At 43.6% G+C, this 14,127-nt stretch overlaps 1 protein-coding gene across 3 annotated transcripts in view; it reads right to left on the bottom strand.

Annotated features, from left to right (window-relative positions):
• Positions 1-14,127, bottom strand: part of CAMSAP1 (calmodulin regulated spectrin-associated protein 1) — a 74,460-nt gene that overhangs the window by 35,629 nt on the left and 24,704 nt on the right. Inside the window, exons 4-5 of one of the 3 annotated variants that reach the window (XM_012654822.1) lie at positions 5,282-5,362; positions 1,370-1,511 (exon numbers count right to left, since the gene is read on the bottom strand). In XM_012654822.1, the coding sequence (XP_012510276.1) occupies positions 1,370-1,511; positions 5,282-5,362 (223 nt within the window). Of the gene's footprint in view, positions 1-1,369; positions 1,512-2,692; positions 2,758-5,281; positions 5,363-14,127 lie in introns of those variants that run through there. The other 2 variants (XM_012654823.1, XM_012654824.1) reach the window with 2 other exon arrangements.

Here is a 14,127-nt window from a genome sequence, read left to right as displayed (position 1 = left end):
AACTCCTGAGCTCAAACAATCCGCCCGCCTCGGCCTCCCAGAGAGCTAAGATTACAACAGGCGTGAGCCACCGCGCCCGGCCTGGAGTGACTTTTGACTAGAGAAATGGTCGGGAAACTACTCTTCATTTTTCTTCCTTCAACTTTCTATGTTCTTTTTCTAATGCACTGAAATGAACCTAGTTCATTAATTTCAAAATTCCTTATTTTCTGGCATGTACATTTGAGGCAACAAATCTCCCTTTACATATCACTATGAGGTGCACCCTGGAAAGTTCTTAAAAGTATGTCATTCACTTATTCAATATCTACTCAACACCAATTTATCCCAGACCCTATTTCAGATAGTTGGGATACATCGGTGAACAAGACAAAGAAAACCCCTGCCCTGGTCAAGCTCACACTAGCAAGTCCCACCGTGATTTCTTCTACAATCCACGAAATAGTTAGAAGTTCCTTCTCTAGTGTCTAGGCATTAAAGATTTGAGAGGAGGAGTGTAGGAGTCAGGGCTCTCCAGAGAGATGGAACCAGGAAGATGTATGAGAGGTGATTTATTAGAGGAGCTGCATCCTATCATCACAGAGACAGAGAAGTCCCACGACACACTGTCCGCGAGCTGGAGAACTAGAGAAGTGGGCAGCCCGGCTCTGTCCGAGTCTGGAAGCCTCAGAACCAGGCAAGTTGATGGTACGGCTCATCGATCCAGTGCCTCAAGTCTGGCACGAATGTTTCCCATATGGGATATTAGCTTGGAGGGCCCTCCCTCGGCCTTGTAAAAGTCCACCTACTACAGAAAGAAGGGTGCTTAGCAGCAAAACCTAAATCAGAATTCGTGTTCCCACCACCCCTGTCCAGACACCCACTGTCATACTGTTGACACTGTCATTCACATTTCTCTCCTCACGTCAGGTTATGAGCACCTGAAAGAGATGCGCTGTCATCAGAATGTCACCAAAAACAAGTACATGACAGGTGTTCATAAGTGGTTTGTAAACAGACTGAATTCTGCATTAATTATCCCATCCCCAAACTAAGTTCTAGATGTTTTAAATCAATTGAGGAAGATTTACAAAATTCCTACCCATTCTGAGACATAGGTAAAGTCATACATAATTTAGAAGCACATTACCCAAATACTTTGGAAGTGCAATTTCTTTGTCAGATAAAATGCAGGTTAAATATGCGCATACCATCCCACAGCTCTTTCATCTGTGTGCTAACATCCCAAATGATATCAAGGATTCAGTGGTACTCTCTGTTTGTCTTTTTTTTTGGGGGGGGGGGTTGTTTTTTCAGTATGTGGATCAATGTATGCTCTAATTTCCTTGCGAGCCTTCAGGACTGTGCGGGGGACGTGCTCTCCACTCACCATCCAGTTTCATCTGCTCGGGGCAGTAATAGTGAATCACAGCTAAGAGAGCAGCACCATCACTGCCGTCCCTCATCAAATCCTCCAGCAACGGGAAGTAGGGTGACTGTCTAGCGGAAAGGTGCTCTCGTCGATAGCGGACCTGTAGTTGATAAAAGGAAAACGGTCTCTGCGTGTGATGTCTCTTCACTGCCATATATGTTACAGGCATCCGGTTAGATCGAGAGCTGACAACACCTACTAGACACACGGAGAACAACTGCAACCCTCCACGAAATTCCAGCACGTCTGGATGACACACTTTGCCTGGAACATATATGTCAAGAACGAGGAAATTGGGCTTTATGGCTACACTGGTCCCTCCAGTGACAGCAATTAGTTGCTATACACACCCAGGGCCAGTCTACTCTAAACTGACGCTGGAGGTGGAAGCTGCCACAGATGCGGCACATACGAGGAAGGAGAGAACGCATGTCTACACTACCAAAGCCAACACACCATAAATACTGAGAAACAAGTTAAATGGTGAACATCCTAATGCTTGGAAGACCCAAGCTACTATAACTTTTCTAAGTATTATCATCATTGGCCTCAGCCATTAAAAAAAAAATACAAAACAGCATTAATATATAGTTTGAGGAATTTCAGAAACCAAGGTAGACAAAATTTCTCATAACACAAAAAACAGACACTCTAATCAATGCAACAAGAAACTAAATCATGTAAGGAGATTGAGCACGAGTGTTTGCTAAGGCTCCCGCACTCCTGCATTGAAAGGAGACTGCTGCGCGGTGCTCTGAGCCCCACCACAGCCCGGACCTGCCCCCACAGCCCCCTGCCAGTTCGCCAGAGCGCAGGACGCCCCAGCTGCTGAGGGAAGGACCTGGCCCAAGCACTGCTCCCAAACAGCCGCCGGTAGCCTGGAGCTCCCTGCACGAACATCCACAATGCGGCTTCAAGAATGGCATTTCCTGCCATCCGCGTTTTCTCCACAGTAGAGAAACACAGAGAAACACAGGATACAAACTAGAGGAGCAGGCCCAGCGGTGTGCAGTAAAGACTTGATTTCTGAGAGCTAATGCTGATGAGTTCACCTCGAAGAAAACTTGTCTCTAGAATCTAGAATTTCAAGTTGTTATGTCAATAAGTGTATAGTGTAGAATAATCAATATTAACGTTTCACATGAAACATTTTCTAACATATTCTTTTAAATTTAGCAATGAGGCTTATTTTATGTCAATAAAATCTGTCTCAACACACTTTAACTTGTTTCTCAGAGCCCACAGCACATCCTACAACACACGACCCGCCTGATACTGTACCACGCGTGCAAAGTCCACAGGTTCCAGCATGCAGTGCACCACAGCATGCGCCAGGCCAGGCTTCCACGGAGACAGCAGACACAGGGGATGGACCACAGTCATGCGGTAAAGCAAATGGTGTCTTGATTACAGATGGATGGTGTGGGTTTAAAATCAGGCAGAACACTCCCTGAACTACAAGGGTCCAGGTAGCTTGTACAACTGCCTTGCAAATCAGTTTCTGTAAACGTCTAGACTGTAAGGTGTGAGGTTAAACCTCTGAACCTGTCGATCTGTATCAGACCTTTGTAAACTGATCCTCACTGGCCTGTTCACTGCACGCTGTGGGGTAGTTATCAACTATCCAATACAAGAAACTGTAAGGGTCACTGTTCTTGGTCACAATTTTCTGTTTTTATAAAACTTCCGTCCGAAACCTGACTTCCTGCAGGATGGCTGCATTCTGAGAGCCCCTGACTAAAGCACATCACTGTCTGAATATGCAGCTCTTTATCCTCCATGATGCAAGAAGTTAAAAGATCTAAACACTGATCAAAAATGCTTTCGTCTCCTTTCTTATTAATACATTTCAAAGACAAGCAAAATGCTCTCCACGGTGAAGCAGAATTTATTACTGCTCAGACAGTCCCGCTTCCCAGTTCGTCTCCATTGGTGTCTCCTTTATGACAGAATTCTAAGAAAAATCTGGCCCAAATAATGAAACTAAAAGACACAGGTTATTAAAGGAGTACACATAAAACCGTCTGCAAAACGACCTGTGTTCCGTAAGTTCACGTGGAAAGGCCCCTTAGAGCGCCAAGCATTTTTCCACGTGGACAGGGTCAAAGACTGGCTCGGCTTCTAGAACGGGCCACCCAGGTAGTGCATAACCAGAATTAAGGTTTTTTAACTTTCTTTTTATGTGAAAATCCACACTGAACTCCAGAAATCCTGTGTTTGTGCTGACCTAGTTCAGACCCTTCCCCACACCGTGCAGGCTGAGGTGGCAGGAGTGGCTGCAACACCCAAGAACGGAGGACTCCAAGCACTAGTGTGAGCCCTTTTCTGCAGCCCCAGCCCCTCACCAGGTACCACCTCCATAACCGGACCACCCAGTTCACAGTGACTAACAGATGCTACGTTAAATACCATGGTTAGTCAAGGTAACACCAGGAAGAACAAAACAGAGTAACTACGCATTAGATCACTTATCCTGCCTTTTGCTACCTTCCAGCAAAGAGGTGCCCTGCCATTTACGTGTATGTTGGTCACTTAAAGGAATTACGAAGAAACTGGGCAAGATGTAACTCAGAATTCCGAAGTGCCACATCACAAAGCCTATTCAGCTCAAAACGAGGGCAACGCTCATACTATATAAAGTGTAATAACAATGCCAAGGTGGACATTTAAACAAATGAAAAAAAAACAGTTTTAGGTGCGAGCAATTTTTAATGGAAGCAAGTGATCGCGACAGGATGGCTCTGCAGATGGCAGCTGGTGGCTCCGGGTTCACTTACAGGCACTAACTTCCAGTACCACTTGGAGGGAGACTGCTCGGAGGCGAGAGAAGGAAGGCAGGAGAGGAGCATCAGCAGAGCAGGTCCATGTGTGCACGCAGCTAGCGCACTTTCCCCACGGCGTTTACACAGCAGAGGCAGGACAGCCTCTTGTAAGCAAAAATCTTTCAAGTGCACGTGACCACAGGCATGTCGTGTTATCAGATGATTACCGTGGAAGATTATAAGTCATCTCCACAACACTGTCCTTTGCAGTAGCAAAGAATGCTTCAGAAACTTGCCACGAGTTGGGTACCAAAAGGCAAGAAGTCCACTCTGACTAGGCAAAGGGCTGGTGCTTAGTCTGTACCCACACGTTTAAACAAGTCCATCTGAGGCCAAGAAGGAAGCGCCATGCTTACGACCCAGATGAGGGAGGCACACAGCAGGTGGTGTGACTTGTCACCCACCTTGCTAACAAAAGCATGGCCACTGCCTGGTGCCGACAGAGGAAGGAGGGAAGAGGGGAAGAAGGCACACCGCCCTCCACGGCGAGACCTTACAGATGGCCGGGCCATCTTATGCGTGCACTTAACTGAGTGGATTCAATCACGCATGTGCTTGGAAAAAGAGAAAATGTTTGAGGAAGCAAGACTGACGACCAGAGTGTGTGGCACACCTGCCTGTACCACCACAGCAAATGCGCAGCACTGACCCACCTGGGTCACGGCACAGGGTTTCACAGATGCGCCACCAGCTACGCTGCACCTCATGGCAGCTCATGGATTTCCAAGGGCACCTTCAGCAATGGGCAATTTCTGGGCTGACTCCCAGGTAAATCCTGTGTCCCCTACTCTTGAGCACCCCGATTCCTCCCAACTCACTCTTCACCCTCTGACAATTCCACACAAAACCACCCTATTCTGGGAGGGAGGGGGACAGACTGCCTGTGTTGCCCTCAATGAGGCCCAGTAAGCGAATCCGAGAGGCTGGCTTCTCCGGGGAGTAAAATAAAGCACAGGTGGGAATAACTAATGTAACTCTTCGCAATCGGGACCAGCATTAATGCGACAATAACTTAGTGCATTCCAGAAACACCACATTTACTCTTTACCTTTTGATGAGCTGGACTTTCCAGTAACTGTTGTTTTAATTTAACTTCTTTCTCTGTTATCTCTCTCATTTTAAGATTCACCTAAAGTAGAAGAAAAATGCATTAACAAGGCAGTTGCTTCGTACATAGTATGTAAAGGCTTTTCTGATGAAAAGCCCATACTTTCTGGTGATATTAATGAATGTAATCATTAATACTGTATCACAAAATGCGACAATATTTGGAAGCTCTACATAACTCAGTGAAACCATTTTCCAAATGACCAATGCATGTTACAAAATCACGGGTGGGGCCAGGCGCGGTGGCTCACACCTATAATCCTAACACTTAGGAAGGCTGAGGAGGGAGGATCGCTTGAGCTCAGGAGTTGGAGACCAGCCTAAGCAAGAGTGAGACCCTGTATCTTCTAAAAACAGAAAAAATTAGCTGGGCTTGGTGGTAGTCCCAGGAACTTGGGAGGCTGAGGAAGGAGGATCGCTTGAGCCCGTAAGTTTGACGTTGTAGTGAGCTAGGCTGACGCCACTGCACTCTAGCTCAGGCAACAAAGTGAGACTCTGTCTCAAAAAAAATAAAATAAAATCGTGAGTGGGTAAAAGATCCAAGAAGAATGCAAGGAAGAAGATAAATGGATTTTAATATAATAGAGTATATTTATAAAAAGTTCACTGACCTAGTATCTAGAATATATAAAAGAATAAAACAACAAGAAAAAGAGCAATACTTCAATTTAAAAATGAGCAAAGGGTATCAATAGTATTTCCCCAAAGAAGATATACAAATGGCCCATAACCACATAAAGAGAGGCTCAGGCTGGGTACGGTGGCTCACGTGTGTAATCCCAGCACTTTGGGAGGCTGAAGCAGGAGATCACTGGCGGCCAGGAGTTTGAGACCAGCCTGAGCAACACAGCAAACCCCCGTCTCTACAAAAAGGAAAAAAATTAGTGGGATATGGTGGTGGCACCTGTAGTCCCAGCTACTCAGGAGGCTGAGGCTGAAGCAAGAGGATCACTTGAGCCCAGGAGTTTGGCTGAGGTCGCAGTGAGCTATGATGATGACATTATTCTCTAGCTGGGTAACAGAGCAAGACTCTGTGTCAAAAAAAAAAAAAAGAGAGAAGAAAGAAAATGTTCTTTGAAGTCCACAGTAGTTTTTAAGAATGTGAAGAGTTCCTAGGACCAAAAAGTTTGAAACTCTTGATAAACACAAAGGAATGAAAAACAACAAAAGTGGAAATATGTGGATATATATATTAATAACTTTTGTTCTCAATTTTTAACTACTTTTAAAGATAAAAGCCAAAACAACACATCTGGGGTTGCAGTAAAATGAATAACGGTAACGTCTTCTATTCTTTGTGAAACGGCATCACTTTACTTGCAGGCAGCCTGTGATAACCTAAGGATGCAGACTGTGATCCTAAAGTAACCCCTGGAAATACTGGAAATAAAATGGAATAATAAAAATTACTCAATCCAAAATAAGCCAGAAAAGAGGAAAGACAGAAAGAGATAAACAGAGTCAGGCTCACTGGCGTGCACCTGTAGTCTCAGCTACTTGGGAGGCTGAGGCAGAAGTACTGCCTAAACCCAAGAGTTCCAGACCAGTCTGGGGGATATAGCAAGACCCTCTTAAGGGAAGGGCCCTATAGAGAGAAGGGCCCCTCTGGAGGGGAGGGAAGAAAAGGAGGAGGGAGGGAGGGAAGGAAAAGAGATAAACAAAAATCAGGCAGCGAGGTGGCTCATGCCTTTAATTCTGGCACTCTGGGAGGCCAAGGCAAAAGGATCACTGAGGTCAGGAGTTCCACACCAGCCTGAGCAAAAGCGAGACTCCCATCTCTACTAAACACAGAAAAACTAGCTGGGCATCGTGGCATGGGCCTGTAGTCCCAGCTACTCAAGAGGCTGAGGCAGGAGGATCGCTTGAGTCCAGGAGTTTGAGGCCGCAGTGAGCTACGATGATGCCACTGCACTCCAGCCTGAGTGAAAGAGCGAGATTCTTGTCTCCCCCCTCCCCCGCAAAAAAACAACAACAAAAAAACAAGATGGTAAAAACCAGCCATATGTATAATCACATTAAATGTGACTGGTCTAAACACTTCAACAGTAAGGCAGAGATTGTCATCTGGTATCTATAAGAAATTCATTTTAAACAGAAACACACCAAGAGGCTAAAAGTGAAAGAAAGGAAGCTGCACCACGCAGCCACTATTCTTAAGGAAGTGGGGACAGCTATGTTAATGTCAAGTACGCAGGCTTCTGCAACGTGGATTATCACCAGTGATAAAGAGAGACATCTCATAATGACAAAAGGGTTAATTCATCAAGAGATATAAAAATCTTAAAATTGTGTGAATAACAGACTCTGAAAATACAAAAAGCAAAAATTAGCAGAATTGAAAGGTGAAATAGACAAAATTACAATTACAGATTTCCACCCTCCTCTGAGAGTAACTGACAGGCACAAAAGACAGAAAAACTACTATAGGAGATGCAAACACCACCAACAATCAATTTGAACTGACACGTAAAACACTCTGCCCTCCAACAGCAGAATACACATTCTCCTCAAGTGCACACGAAACGTCCTGTGAGACAGAACATGTGGTGAGCCATGAAACCAATCTCAATAAATTTAGGATTGAAATCACACAGAGTATCTTCTGATGACAGAATTGAATCAGAAATCAAAACACAAAAAGGCATCTAGAACCTCCCTCCAAATATTTACAAATTAAACATCAAACTTCTAGATGACCCAATAATAAAACGGGAATCCACAAGTGAAACTGAAGATATTTTAAAGAGAATGATGAAAAAGCAACCTACAAAAATGCATACACGGTACAGCTAAGGCACTACTTAGAGAGGAATCAACACACTTGTGAGAAACTAAGAAAGGCTTCAACGAATAACCTTAACTAGAAAAGGACAGCAAATCAAATCCAAAATAAATAGAATGAAAATGACAAAAGGTAAAAGGAGAAATTAAATATTAAACAATACAGAAAATCAACAAAAACTAAAAGATTTTTAGATGATTAATAATGTAATGAGACCAATCAAGGGAAGGGGGGGAAAAAAGAGAAACGGAGGAAACATATCACTACAGATCAGATACATAAAAAGGATAAGAAATAATATGAACTTCATGCCAATAAACTCAACAACTAAATAAAATTGACATATCCCTTCAAAGTTACAAATCATCAAAGACACAATATTTAATAGAAAATCTAAACACATGTATATTAAAGAAATTAAATTCATAATTAAAATCTTCCCGCTAAGAAAAGTCCAGCCCCAGATGGTTTTATCAGTGTATTGCACCAAAGACGTAGGGAAGTAACACTGACCATACACGAACTGCCTCCCAAACAGGAGGAAATATTCCCCGGCTCATTTTTTGAGCTCCGCATTACCCTGAAACCAAAACAAGAAAAATAAATGATTAAAAAAAACTACAGACTAATACCCGTCAAGAACGTTGATGCAAAAATCATCAACAATATATTTAATGTTAGGAAACTGAACCTATCAATATATAAAAAAATAATAATCACAACCAATTGGTATTTGTCCTAGGGGATGAAAGGCTGGTTCAACACTCAAAAATCAATTAATATAATTCACTGTTATCAACAGATGAAAAAAGAAAAGCCATATAATCACCTCGATAAATACAGAAAAGGCAGCTGATAAATTCAGTATGTATTCATGAAAAAAATATCCTAAGCAAACTAAGAATAGAAGGTAAGTCCTAAAAAAGGCATCCACGAGAAAACTTAGCACTGACCTCTGTAATGCCCTAAGATTAGGTGTGAGCAAAAATGTCTTCTTTCACCACTTCTAGTCAATACCAGGATGCCCTAACCAGTGCAATAGGGATTTTTTTTTTTTTTTAAGAGGCAGGGTCTCGCTCTGTCACCCAGGCTGGAGTGAAGTGGCGCGATCATAGCTCACTGCAGCCTCAAACTCCTGGGTTCAAGCGATCCTTCTACCTCAGTCTTCCAAGTAGCTGGGACTACAGGCCACACCACTGAGATTACCTAATTTGTTTTTTATTTTTTGTAGAGATGGGATCTCACTATGTTGCCCAGGCTGGTCTTGAACTCCTGACCTCAAGTGATTCTCCTGCCTCAGCCTCCCAAAGTGTGGGAATTATAGGCATGAGCCATCACGCCTGGGAAAAAATGAGCATATGGATTAGAAAGTAGTACTGCTGTCTTTATTCACAGACAACACAATCTTGTATATAGAAAATATTTAGAAATATTTTAAATGCCACTAGAACTAACAAATAAGTTTAGTACGGTCACAAAATATAAGGTCAACTTATAAATTACTAATTCCATTTCTATACACTGACAACAAATAACTGGAAAACGAAATTAGGAAAACACGACTTACAAAAGTACAGGAAGAAGGTTAACAAACTATACACAAGACCTTACCCTGAAAAACTATAAACCACAGCTGAGAGAAACTGTGAGTCTACATAAATGGAGAGACACAGCACGTCTGTGGACTGGAAGACACAATATTGATAACACATCCATTCTCTCCAAATTGATCTAACTTCAGTGCATCCCAATCAAAATCCCAGCAAGTATTTTTTGTAGAAACTGACAAGCTGATTCTAAAATTCTTGATGGACACGCAGAGGACCTAGAATAGCTAAAACAATTTCTTTTAATAAAAAGGATATGGCAGTTGCAAGACTTACATTGTCCGATTTCAAGTATTCCTAAAAACTGCAGTCATCAAGACTGCGTGGGGTTGCCATAAAACTAGACCTGAAGACCAGGGGAACAGAACAGAGTCCGGAAACAGACTCACATACACGTGGCTTAACTGATTTTCAACAAAGCTGCCAAGATAATTCAATGAGGAAAGAAAAATTTCTTCCACAAATGGCTAAGAACTGTTATCTGCATGAAGGAAAAATGAAACAACTCTTCCCTCACGTCACTCACAAAAGACAAGTCCGCGTGGGTCGCGGAGGTGGGCAAGAGCTGCAACTGCGTACTGCACAACCCCGGAGCAGCTAAAGACTTCTTAGGACACAAAAGGACAAACCATAAGAAGAAACACTGATAAACCAGGCTACAAAAAACTTAAAAGCCTTTGCTTTTTGACAGACACCGTTAAGGAAACAAAAAGGTAGCCAGACTGGGAGAAAATATTCACAATATATATATCTGACAAGGTACTTGATTCCCAAATATATATATGTTTTTAAATTCTTGCAATGTTATAAGACAATCCAATCAAAAACTGGACAAAATATTTGAATAAGCACTTTACAAAAGACTATAGACAATGCAACTACAGGAAAATGCAAATTAAAAGTACAATGAAATACTGCTACACATTGACTCAAATGGCTAAAATTGAAAGACTGACTATACCAAGTGTTGACAAAAGTATAGAGCAACTGAAACTCTATCTTTTTTTTTTTGAGACAGAGTCTCACTTTGTTGCCTGGGCTAGAGTGAGTGCCGTGGCGTCAGCCTAGCTCACAGCAACCTCAGACTCCTGGGCTCAAGCAATCCTACTGCCTCAGCCTCCCAAGTAGCTGGGACTACAGGCATGCGCCACCATGCCCGGCTAATTTCTCTATATATTTTTAGCTGTCCAATTAATTTCTTTCTATTTTTGGTAGAGACGGGGTCTCGCTCTTGCTCAGGCTGGTCTCGAATTGCTGAGCTCAAACAATCTGCCCGCCTCGGCCTCCCAGAGTGCTAGGATTACAGGCGTGAGCCACCGCGCCCGGCCTGAAACTCTATCTTGATAATGGGAGTTTAAAATGGTGCAATCACTTTGGAAAATATTTTGGCAGTTTCTCCTAACGATTTAATTTAAATAGACTTATATATTTAAGTTATATATACTTATCTCATATGACCCAGCAATTCTACTCCTAAGTATTTACTCAAAAAAATGAAAATATAACTGCACGGACTTCCACACAAATGTTCCTAGTGGCTTTATTCAAAATCGGCAAAAACTGGAAAAGACTCGAGTGCCCATCAAAGGTGGATGGACAAATTATGGCACATTCACACAACAGGATTCTACTACACATAAACAAAATCAAACTGCTAATAGATGTGATGCCATGGACTGAACTCAAGAACCATTTGTTCAGTGAAAGAAGCCAGACACAAGAGAGCCCATACCATACCAAGGATTCCATTTTTACCAAAACCTGGAAAAGGTAGAACTAACCCACAGTGAAGGAAGCAGATCAGCAGTTACCTGGGTCAGGATTAACTGCAGAGGAGCTTTTTGAGGGTGACGGAAACATTACCTTGATCGTGGTGATTGTCAAACAGATACAGTCGCTTGTCAAAACTCGGTCGGATCCATGTATTGCACGTAAGTTACACCTCATCAAAGCTGTTTTAAACACAGATAAAAGCGACCGGCTGGGCATCAATAAGCAACAGCAAGAGCCCCAGCAAGGTGTCCACAGTGGAACTTCAGAGCCCTCAGGAAAGAGGAGAGCCCAGGTCACACACACGACAGGGAACCCAGACAACACAGACCCCTTGGTCTTGAAGAGAGAAGACAGCTAGTGGGCAACGCCCCCAGAGCCAGGGAAGTGGCTTCCCGCCCCGCCCCCAGATGTGCAGGGGAGCTGGGAGGGAGGCTCCTGCATCCTCTCAGGGCTGCACGGCGCTGGCCTTTTCTGGATGCTCTCGCTAAGCACCTGGGACAAAGGCCTAGGCTAGGAGGAGGCAGATGAGCTAGTCCAGCATAGAGGTAAAGGGAAGCCCAGGAGGGCAGACGTGCTGGTGGCCTAGGCAGCAACCACCTAGGCTGGGGCAGGACACATCCCAGAGTGATGCCACATAGAAAGACAAACTCCTCCCACTGGACAGGCCTGCCATGTGGCCCATTCTCTCAGGAGTAGCTGACGGCGATGAGACCACCCAGACACAGAGGCAAACGCAAGAAGGTAATGGCCTCACATACATGGATGTGACAGCAGCTTAAACCTGCACTCAAACGTACATGCGCAATACGAATCCTGGAAACATGGTACCTATGACCAAAGCTTCAAAAGGAATTCAGATCTTATTAGGCATCAAAGAATTGAGGATAGAGACAAAACTCACCCTTCTGGAAGACCTCACAAGTGCCCAAGGCTTACTAAACATGCACCAATTCACAGTGGGGAGAAAAACCTGCCAGCATGGGGAAGGTGGGGAAGCTCATGAGGTGCCAGAGAATCCACACTGGAGAGGACCCAGGATGCAGCAACTGTGAGAAAGCTGCAGGGGAGCACGATCGCACACCAGGGACTTCACACCGAAGAGGCTCTGGACACAAGGAACGGGATGTTGAGCCAGCTGTGCCCAGAGCCCACACCTCGGCCGACATCAGAGCAGCCACGTAAGGGGATCATTACTGTAAGGAACTAAGATTCACATGGAAATGCCAAGGGAATAGCAAAATGTGGAAAACATTGAATACAAATTTAATTATTGGATGAGAAAAAAAGATAATGAAAACTGAAGTATTAATTCCAGAAAAAACAAAAGCATGTACAAGAAAAGGAACGTGAGCTGTGAAATAGGTGCCTAATCATAGTAATATAAAGTCTGACCACAGATGTGTCCAAAGTTGTCAGTGTGACCTCAGAAGATGGGGACAGCGAGTAGAGGGGCACACGAGCTACAATCGTCGTTTGCCACAATCCTGAGTCAGTAGATGATATACCCGTGACAAGCCAGGAGCTAGCAATGCAGTGTGTTTCTTTAAAGGAGGAAGAGAGGCAGAGGCGGGAGGATTGCCTGATGCCAGGAGTTCAAGACCAGCCTGAGCAAGGTGAGACCTACCTCTACAAAAAACAGAAAAATTAGCTGGGCGTGGTAGCATGCGCCTGTAGTCCCAGCTACTCGGGAGGCTGAGGCAGGAGGGTCGCTTGAGCCCAGGAGTTGGAGGCTGCAGTGAGCTATGATGACACCACTGCACTCTACCTGGAGTGACAGAGTGAGACCTTGTCTCAAAAAAAAAAAGGAGGAGGAAACAGAGTAAACACGTAAGGAAAGTGACACCTCTGGAATATATGAAGATCATCTTTTTATCTATCTGCCAAGTCCACAGAGGCAAAAATAACCCGGGAAATTACTTATAAATACATAGCAAATATATGAGAATCCTGATCCAGTGGGGGAAAAAGGAACATGCCCCCTCCCCAAAAGGACCGTGAGCGAAGATATGAACAAGCCATTTACCAGAGAAGAAAGATGAATAGCCACATACTCTATTTTTTAAAGTTCAACTTTGCCAATGAATGAAGAAATTTAAAAAGACACTATTTTTCACCTTTCACACTGGCAAGCAATTTTTAATAATAGCTAATACATGGGAAGACAGGGTAAAAAGACCTACACAGACTAACAGCGTGAGAAAAATGATACAATCTGTATGGTCAGATTTGGCCAAAAAACAAGCAAAAGTCCTTAAGTATCAACATTTTCATCACACCCATCCCCTAGTAGGAGCGTGGTCTGAGGGAAATCACCGAGACTGCAGAGCCAGAAGAGACAATGCGGCCTCCACAACGCGGGGCAGGTGGGCAGGCCGTCTGATCTGATGGGCGGGTGCTCACTGCGCAGGTCGCACGGAGTGCAAACCTTGGCATGTGACAGAACATGCAATAAACCTCCAATGTGGTTTAAGTCTACATGCTACAAACAAAAACTATCAGAATTTTTATCAAAATGTGAACTATTTTCATAAGTGGTAAGATCACAGGTAATCTACATTTTGTTCTTTTTGCTCATCATAGTTTCCAAATTTTCTTTTTTTTTTTTTGAGACAGAGTCTCACTCTT

The sequence above is a fragment of the Propithecus coquereli genome, unplaced genomic scaffold (genome assembly GCF_000956105.1).
Source record: "Propithecus coquereli isolate 6110/MARCELLA unplaced genomic scaffold, Pcoq_1.0 Scaffold449, whole genome shotgun sequence".
In the NCBI taxonomy this organism is placed as follows: Eukaryota; Metazoa; Chordata; class Mammalia; order Primates; family Indriidae; genus Propithecus; species Propithecus coquereli.
Note: the sequence above shows the minus strand (reverse complement) of the source record. Positions and strands in the feature narration are given on the sequence as shown.